At 38.3% G+C, this 8548-nt stretch overlaps 1 protein-coding gene across 1 annotated transcript; it reads right to left on the bottom strand.

The window, feature by feature from the left end:
* Window positions 1-5025: 5025 nt before the first annotated feature.
* On the bottom strand, window positions 5026-6372 carry LOC107474884 (uncharacterized). Its single transcript, XM_016094533.1, has one exon. It carries the CDS (start codon window positions 6370-6372, stop codon window positions 5026-5028), a length of 1347 nt encoding a protein of 448 aa, XP_015950019.1.
* Between the last annotated feature and the right edge of the window lie 2176 nt (window positions 6373-8548).

Below are 8548 nucleotides of genomic sequence, written 5' to 3'. Positions count from 1 at the left end.
GGAGAGGAAGGAGAGAGACGAAGAAATGGGGTGGGGGTGGTTTTTTTTTAATATTATTTTTAATTTTTATTAATAGTTAAGGGTATTTTGGTCCAAAAATTCGGGAAAGGATTATTTTAAATCGTTTTTAAACGTTGAGGATGATTTTAATAACAAAAAAAGGTTGGGGATGATTTTGATTTTGACCCCAGACCTTGAGGACGAAAAAAGTACTTATCCCAATTTAATATTATTATATATTTTACTTTTTATTTAATTTGAAAAAATATTAGAATATTCAATAAGTATTATATATTATTGTATTTGTATAAATTGATAAAAAATTCAATAAATATTATAAATTTTAATATTTATCTTTCTAATTTCTTTTTTACATATTTTACAGGATATATATTCAAATTTTTATATAAAATAATCATGAAAAATCAAAGAATTGATGCATTTTTAAGAGGAATGCTAATATTCAAGAAGGAGAACATATAGTTTTTACAATATCAACTCCTGTAGATAGTTCTTCTACTTTAATGAATTACGAAAAAAGTGAGATACAATCTTCAAATGTTTAAAGAGTTGCATATGATGAGTTTAACCTTAGTTCTTTAAAACGAGACACCGGAAAACGGCTTTAAATTTGACAATGCCACCCAAATCAGAGAAATGAGGTTAGACGAGCTTATTTTAAATGGAATCTATATAAAAAATATCTTGACAATTATCTTCTATCTGGTTCCCCCAAAATTTTATTTCAAGCTTCGCCACTGTTCTTTGGTAATTTTTATTCCACCTCTACATATTCCACTAATTGAAGAAAGAAGCTTATCGATAAGAAAAAAAAAGTAATGTAGTTTTTATTCTCAAAGTTTAGAGTAAATTTTAAAATTATTCTATTTAAGTCTTTAACGTTTTAAAATTATCTTAATATTATCCTGTTAACAGAATTAATGGTAAAAAAATTAAAATAATTTTAAAACGTTAAGAATTTAAATAAAATAAAAATATTGGAAACAAAAATGCTATATTATTCTTGAAAGAATTATCAAATCAAGTAAAATAATAATAAATTTTAATAAAATGAATTACATTACAAATTCAAGATTTTTACTTATACTTATAGAATGATTAGTATAAAAATTTTCTAGACAAAAAAAAACATTTTTTTTAATAAATTTTAATTTTTTCAATAATTTCAATTTTTTATTACATATAATCATTTAATTTATTTTTTAATTTTATTCTTAATCAAAAATAAATTTACTTAGAATAAAAGTAATGTGATTAAGAATAAAATTAAAAAATATTTTTATTTAGAAAGAGTGATGTGAAAAATTAAAAAACAAATTTATTTAAAATGAGAGTAATATGATTAAGAGTAATCTATTTATATGTGATTAAAAATAATTGAATAGTTATTTAACGTAAAAAAATTAATATTATTGAAGGATAAAATTAAAATTTATTTCAAAATTAAAAACAAAGTTTATCTAAATTAAACATTATAGAATTTCGGTACATTAGAGAAAAAAAGTATAATTTATACTTTATTGTATATGTACTGTGTTCTTTTTTTTCTTTTCTGCAAGTTTATGTACTAGTCATTCTACAAATATTTTATGATGAGTAAAAATTTTTAAGAGTAAAATTAAAAAAATATTTAGAATGAACTGTGATTAAGTAGTGTAATTTACTTAGATGTGATTGAAAATAATTGAATAACTACGTCTAGTAAAATATTAATATTATTGAAAGATAAAATTAAAATTTATTTTTAAGTTAAAAGTAAAGTTTATTTAAATTAAAAATATTAAAGAAGTTCGCTATATTAAAGACAAAAAATATAATTTATACTTTATTATATATGTATTACAATTCATTTTTTTCTTTTTCTAGAAGTTTATCTACTAGTCATTCTAGAAGTATTCTATGATTAGTAAAAATCTTGAATCCGTAATGCAATTTATTCCATTAAACTTTACTTTCATTTTACTTGATTTGATAATTCTTCTAAAAGTAATGTATTATTTTTTATCTTAACGTTTTTGTCTATTTAAATTTCTAATGTTTTAAAATCATCTCAATTTTGTCCCGCCGCTAATTCTATCTATTAATAGATCTCTAACAGTAGGACAACATTGAGACAATTTTAAAACGTTAAATAGAACGATATAAATGTTATGGATAACTTTTGGACTTACCCCAAACGTTGAGGACAAAAAAGATACTTTCCTAAAAAATCACTCGCACTTATTCAAGTTTCATTTTACAGAATGTCTGAAATACCATTATTATCTATTCATTATGATTAAAAAATAGTGTATGATCAAAATGGAGTAAATCCTCATAATAATACCTGAGATTCATACAATTACATAAATGATCTTTAAGATTCAAATTTTCTATAATGATCTTTTAGATAAAGCTCCAAACATCATAATAGTCTTTATGTTATTTTTAACACTGAGTCAGCTATTGGAGTATTAATATGGTCATCTTTTACCATATTAGACAATCCCAACGACTAAATAACATAGATTTATTTCAATTTAGATCCAATTTGGCTCCTTCCCCATTTTATAACTCTAATCCTAAATATATAGAGTGTGATTTTCATCTTCTTCATTTTTTTTTCTTCTTTTCTATGTCTATATTACAAACAAATAAGGTGATATACGATCATCCTATCTTAGCCTCTTGAAGGGTTGAAATAATATTTTTTTTCACCGTTTCCATGAAATACTATAGGCCATTAAGGTAACACATTGCATTATTAATCGGGTAAATTATTTTCCAATCGAAATTGAATAAAGTAACCCCGAAAGAACTCCTATCTTAGGTGGTCATAAGTCTTTTCAAAATCAAACTTGATGACTATATAATCTCTCCTGCCCTTAGATCTTTTCTTTTCATGTGTCATCTCCTTCGCAATCAGAATATTACTGTATAAGATGTCTCTGATACGGGTTGAGAGATGGATCGAGAATTTGCGGGTTGAGGCGGATGCCGGATCACTTGACTGGAGCGATGGGGGAAGGTACCTGCAAAGACACTCCGACGCTCAAGTCAGAATGGATCTGAGAGGTATAAGGTATGAGGAATGAATGAATACCTGGAGGGACCTAGGTCCTCTATTTATAAGTGATGGTGAATATCTTATCTTATCTTATTTGGCTAAGATAAGGGAGACATTTGAATTATCTTATCTTATCTTATCTTATTTGGTTAAGATAAGGGAAACGTTTAGCTCAGTTGGTTAGGAGCTCTAGTAGGCCGGTTCTGGGCCTTCTGGAAGGGTGTAGCGAGTCGGACCTGGGTAACCGGGTTCGGGGACCGTTCCGGGTGTAGGATCCGTAACAGTTGCCCCTGGAGCGAGAGAGTGAGGGTGCTCGGTCTCATCACTGGAGAAACCTTTTCCTCGCTGTTGTGGTTTGGCAAGGATATCGTTGTTTGGTTTTTCCTGTCGAGGTCAAGGATTTGGAGAGTTCCTAGCCGTTTCATGGTCAGGCGAGGAGCGCGTTGTTTGGGCGTCTCATCACATGCCGGGTTTGATGACCATTCCGAAGAAGGGCCCGGATCGGGTCTAGAACAGTTGCCCCCGGAGCATGAGAGTATGCTTTCTTGGTCTCAATGCTAAGTCATTGGTGAGTTCGATTCTCTGTAGTTCGGGAGATTGTGAGGGGCCTGAAAAGGGCGTGACGTCATCCTGCACCAATTGGTAGGATGTTGGTTAGTCTGGCTTTCCGTGAGTTGGAAGACTGTCAGCTCATGCTTGTTTTGTGTGGCCTTTTTTGGGCCGTTATTTATTTTAGACCTCTTGGTGGGCCGATTTCAAGACTTTGTTTATTTAGCTTATTTGGATTTTTGTTTTGTTCGTTTCAGGATGATCGATTCCCGGGTAGCCGTTTACTTATTTGGATATCTGTTTTATTTGGATATCCGTTTTGTTGGCCTCGGGATGATCGGTCCCTGGGTAGCCGTTTACTTATTTGGATATCCGTTCTATTATTTGTATATCCGTTTTGTTGGCCTCGGGGGTTATCGATCCCTGGGTGGCCGTTTATTTATTTGGATATCCATTCTGTTATTTGGATATCCATTTTATTGGTCTCGGAGGTGATCAGTCCCTGGGTAGCCGTTTACTTATTTGGATATCCATTCTGTTATTTGGATATCCGTTTTGTTGGCCTCGGGGGTGATCGATCCCTGGGTGGCCGTTTATTTATTTGGATATCCATTCTGTTGGCCTCGGGGTGATTGATTCCCGAGTAGTCGTTTACTTATTTAGATATTCGTTCTGTTGGCCTCGGGGTGATTGATTCCCGGGTAGCCATTTACTTATTTGGATATTCGTTCTATTATTTGGATATCCGTTTTGTTGGCCTCGGGGGTAATCGATCCCAGGGTGGCCGTTTACTTATTTGGATATCCGTTCTGTTATTTGGATATCTGTTCTGTTGGTCTCAGGGTGATCGATCCCTGGGCCTCCATTTTTTGTTATTTGGATACCCGTTTTGTTATTTGGATATCCATTTTGTTGGCCTAGGGGTAATCGATCCCCCGGGGTAGCCGCGTTTAGTTCATGTCATCGGACGGGGCAAATGCTTTTGAAAAAATGAATTTCATTTGTGGTTTGGACCTCGTTAAAACCTCCCGATGTGGGTAAGAAAGAGTGCCCAGTAAGAAAATATACAATTGAATAACTTAAGCAATAAATGAAAGCAAAAAAGGCAAAAATATAAAAGGTAAAGAGATAGTCTTAAACGACCTCGATCTTGTTGCTTTGGAAGGATGTTTCTACATATAGTAGTGCTGTAAGTTGGTGGAATTTCAGGATCTTGGGAGCTTGGTCCCATCTAGTCTTTCGAGCCTGTAGGCTCTTTTTCCGATTATCGTCTTGATTTGGTAGGGACCCTCCCAGTTGGGCGTGAGCTTCCCTTCTCCGGGAGTGGGTGGACCGATGTCATTTTGTCGTAAGACGAGGTCTCCTAGTCCGAAGTCTCGTCGTATCGTGCTGCCATTTAGGCTTATTCTCTATTTTAGGGCTAGCTTCCGTAGGTGTGCTATGCTTCTGACCTTGTTTGCAAGGTCCCACTCTGCTTCTTTGTCGTTTTCTCCCATGGTTCTGCGTGGACTTTGGTCTTGGCGTGCATCGAGGTCAGCGAGGAAGATGCCTGTCGCATCTCGGGATCTCTTGCAGAGGGCCGAGCTGGTGTTCTCACACTCTACTGCGATTTCCTGGTCTCCATGGATGGTTTCGATGGAGCCGTCTTCTGTTGTGAACTTCATGAGAAGGTATTTGGTGAAGATGACGGCGGAGAGGTCATTGATTATTTTTCTTCCGAGGATGACGTTGTAAGCGGTGGAGTCTTTGAGGATCACAAACTCGGACAGGATTGTCTTCTTTTGGTTTCCTGTTCCTATGGTGAGGGGTAGGACGACAGAGCCGTCTGGCTTGAGAAAATTGTCTTCGAGTCCGGTGACTCCGTTGCTGTGTCTTTGGAGGTTGTTGCTGCAGAGTCCGAGCTTGTCAAAGGCTCCTCTGAAGAGGATGTTGGAGTTTGCTCCTGTGTCTACCAGTATTCTTCTGACTAACCCGGTTCCAATCTTTGCCGAGATGTCGAATGGGGCGTCTTCCGCTGAGGGGCCGTGTTGGCAGGCCTCAGGGGAGAATGCAATCGCCTTACCAGCGTTGTCGGTTGGGGATTGGTTCCTGACTGCCAAGATCTTGAGATCCTTCTTGAGTGCTGACTTCGATTTTCCCGGGGTGTCCTTGCCTGTGATGACGTTAACGATTATGGTCGGGTTAGTCTCTAGGCTTTCCCTGGGGGTTTGTCTTTGTGTCCTCGGGTTGCGTCCTTCTCTCTCTAATGACCTGTCTCTTTCCGCGCGCTTTGATTCTTGGATGATTTTGGCAAACTCGGGGAGCTTGTCGTCTCGTATAGCTTGCTCGAGAGCATCTTTTAAGTCAAAGTAGTCTTGTGTCTTATGTCCATATCCTCGGTGGTAGTCGCAATAGAGGGTTTTGTTGCCGCCTGTTCTTTCCTTGAGTTGTCGGGCCTTTGGGAGGATACCTTGGTTTGTTATTTGGTGGTATATCTCAGTGATCGGGGATGTCAGGGGTGTGTAGTTGGAGAACTTTCCGATTCTGGGAGGTCGATTTGTGCTTGTCAGTCTGGGATGTTCCTTCTGGTTTTCCCTCGATGGAGGGTTATCTCGAGGTGTCGAGTTGTCGTGCTGTGTGTTGCCGTGCTGCCGTTTATTAACGGTTACGACTTGGCTTACCACTTCGTCCTTTATGTATTCCTTAGCGACGCCCTGGATCTCATGCATGGTCCACACTGGCCTGGTGGTGAGATGTTTCTTGAAGTCTTCATTCATGAGTCCGTTAGTTAGGCAAAGGCTTGCGACTGAGTCCATGAGTCTGTCAACCGTCAAGCATTCGTCATTGAAACGGTCAAGGTATTTTCTCATAGACTCGTCTTGTCTCTGGGTAACTCCCAACAAGATGATGGGGGTGCTTGGCTTTTGTGATTCTGGTGGTGAATTGGGCCATGAATTTCCACGAGATATCGTGGGAGCCAGTTATGGAACCGTTGGGAAGGGCGTTAAACCATTTAATCGCGGCCCTGACTAGGGTTACTGGGAAGGCCCTGCATCGAACCGCGTCGGCAGCCCCTTCAAGGTTCATCCTGGCTTCGAAGGCCGTTAGGTGTTCCTGGGGATCCTTGGTTCCATCATACTTCATATTGGTGGGTTTGTCAAAATCCTTAGGGAGTTTTTCTCTCAAGATTCTCTTAGTAAAGGGAGTAGCTCCCATGATCACATGGTCGTTTCTTGTGTGTTTGGCTTCTCGATGTCGTCGGTCGTCGTCCGTGTCGTGTCGATGACTCGGATCGCGAGAGACGCTGCGGTCTTGCTTCTTGCCGTGTCGCCGTTTGGGCAACTTGTCGTGTCTTCTGCCGCTTACGCCGTGCTGGTGTCTTCGGTTGCGGGAGGCGCTGCGATCGTTTCTCCTGCCATGTCGTCGTTCAGCTGACCTGTCGTGTCTGGTTTCATGGCGGGATCTTGACTGGGAAGTCGTGTGGCTTCCGCTTTCGACGTGATGTTTTTCCTTAGTTGGAACTCGTCCTTCGAGTTCTTGTACCTAGAGATAGAGATCTTGAATTATCTGGACTGCCTTTTCTCCCAGATTTTCGGCGATCGGTACTTCAGGGCCGTTTTTCTTGTTTTGCGCTGGGGTAGTCTGGCGAATAGTGCTTGCTATCCTTGCATGAGGTGTAGCCTCTTGGTGATCGGGAGTTGGGTTCCTCGTCCGGGAGTTATCGTGGTGGCTTGGAGATTGCTTCTTGAAGACGTCCGCCATTCCGTCACGGTGTTGTAAGTCGAAGAAATGTTGTTCCTTTGGAATTTCGCTGTTGGAGTAGGGCAAAGGTGTGTTATCACTAAAAAGGTGATGCAAGTTAAGTAAACATTATTCCTTTTTTATCTCAGTTACAAACAAGAAATCAAGTGAGTGAGTTTGAGGATTGCTCTTCTGGGTTATCCGCCATGCCGTCACAATGCTGCAAGTTTCCCACAGACGGCGCCAATGTACAAGATGTCTCTAATACGGGTTGAGAGATGGATTGAGAACTTGCGGGTTGAGGCGGATGCCAGATCACTTGATTGGAGCGATGGGGGGAGGTACCTGCAAAGACACTCCGACGCTCAAGTCAGAATGGATCTGAGAGGTATAAGGTGTGAGGAATGAATGAATACCTGGAGGGACCTGAGTCCTCTATTTATAGGTGATGGTGAATATCTTATCTTATCTTATTTGGTTAAAATAAGGGAGACGTTTGAATTATCTTATCTTATCTTATCTTATTTGGTTAAGATAAGAAAAATATTTAACTCAGTTGGTTAGGAGCTCTAGTGGGCCGGTTCTAGACCTTCTGGAAGGGTGAAGCGGGTCGAACCCGAGTAACCGGGCTTGGAGACCGTTCCGGATGTAGGATCCGTGGACCGGATTCGTAACAATTACCATATATAATCCTCTCAGGTACAATGCTTGAATAAAAAGGGGTTATTCTATTTTTTAAGGTTGGTTTTAGTCTCTCCACAATAATCTTGGACAAGTATTTATAACTAACGTTGCACAAACAGATCGGTTAAAATTAAGTAATATAGTAATATACTCCAGTCCCTTCACCTTTAGAATAAGAGTAATTAACACCTTGTTTGAGTTTCTAATAATCTCTAGACATCTTTAAACCTGTTGAATATGAAGTATCAAACGCTTTTTATCTTTTCTCAATGCTCCAAAAAAAAAGGGACGGGAATTCATCCTGACAAGGCACTTGTATGATCCAATTCTAAATAAGGCTTCTTTAATTTTCACTTTTGTTGCCATAGGAGTGAGTTTGACTTGAATTGCTTTATTCAAAATGGATAGGACCTATTATTTTGCAAAACAGGAGGTCTAGGGTTATCCTCTCTCTCTATATAGGTTCAAGAAAAATCTAGTGACATATCACCGTAAAACTTCTTGGTCTTCTATCCAACTGTCTCTATT

The sequence above is a fragment of the Arachis duranensis genome, chromosome 2 (assembly GCF_000817695.3).
Source record: "Arachis duranensis cultivar V14167 chromosome 2, aradu.V14167.gnm2.J7QH, whole genome shotgun sequence".
NCBI lineage: Eukaryota > Viridiplantae > Streptophyta > Magnoliopsida > Fabales > Fabaceae > Arachis > Arachis duranensis.
Note: the sequence above shows the minus strand (reverse complement) of the source record. Positions and strands in the feature narration are given on the sequence as shown.

Bases quoted from the DNA above. Each gene is read 5' to 3' on its own strand.
- LOC107474884 (XM_016094533.1), bottom strand. From the start codon at position 6,372: ATGAATGAAGACTTCAAGAAACATCTCACCACCAGGCCAGTGTGGACC.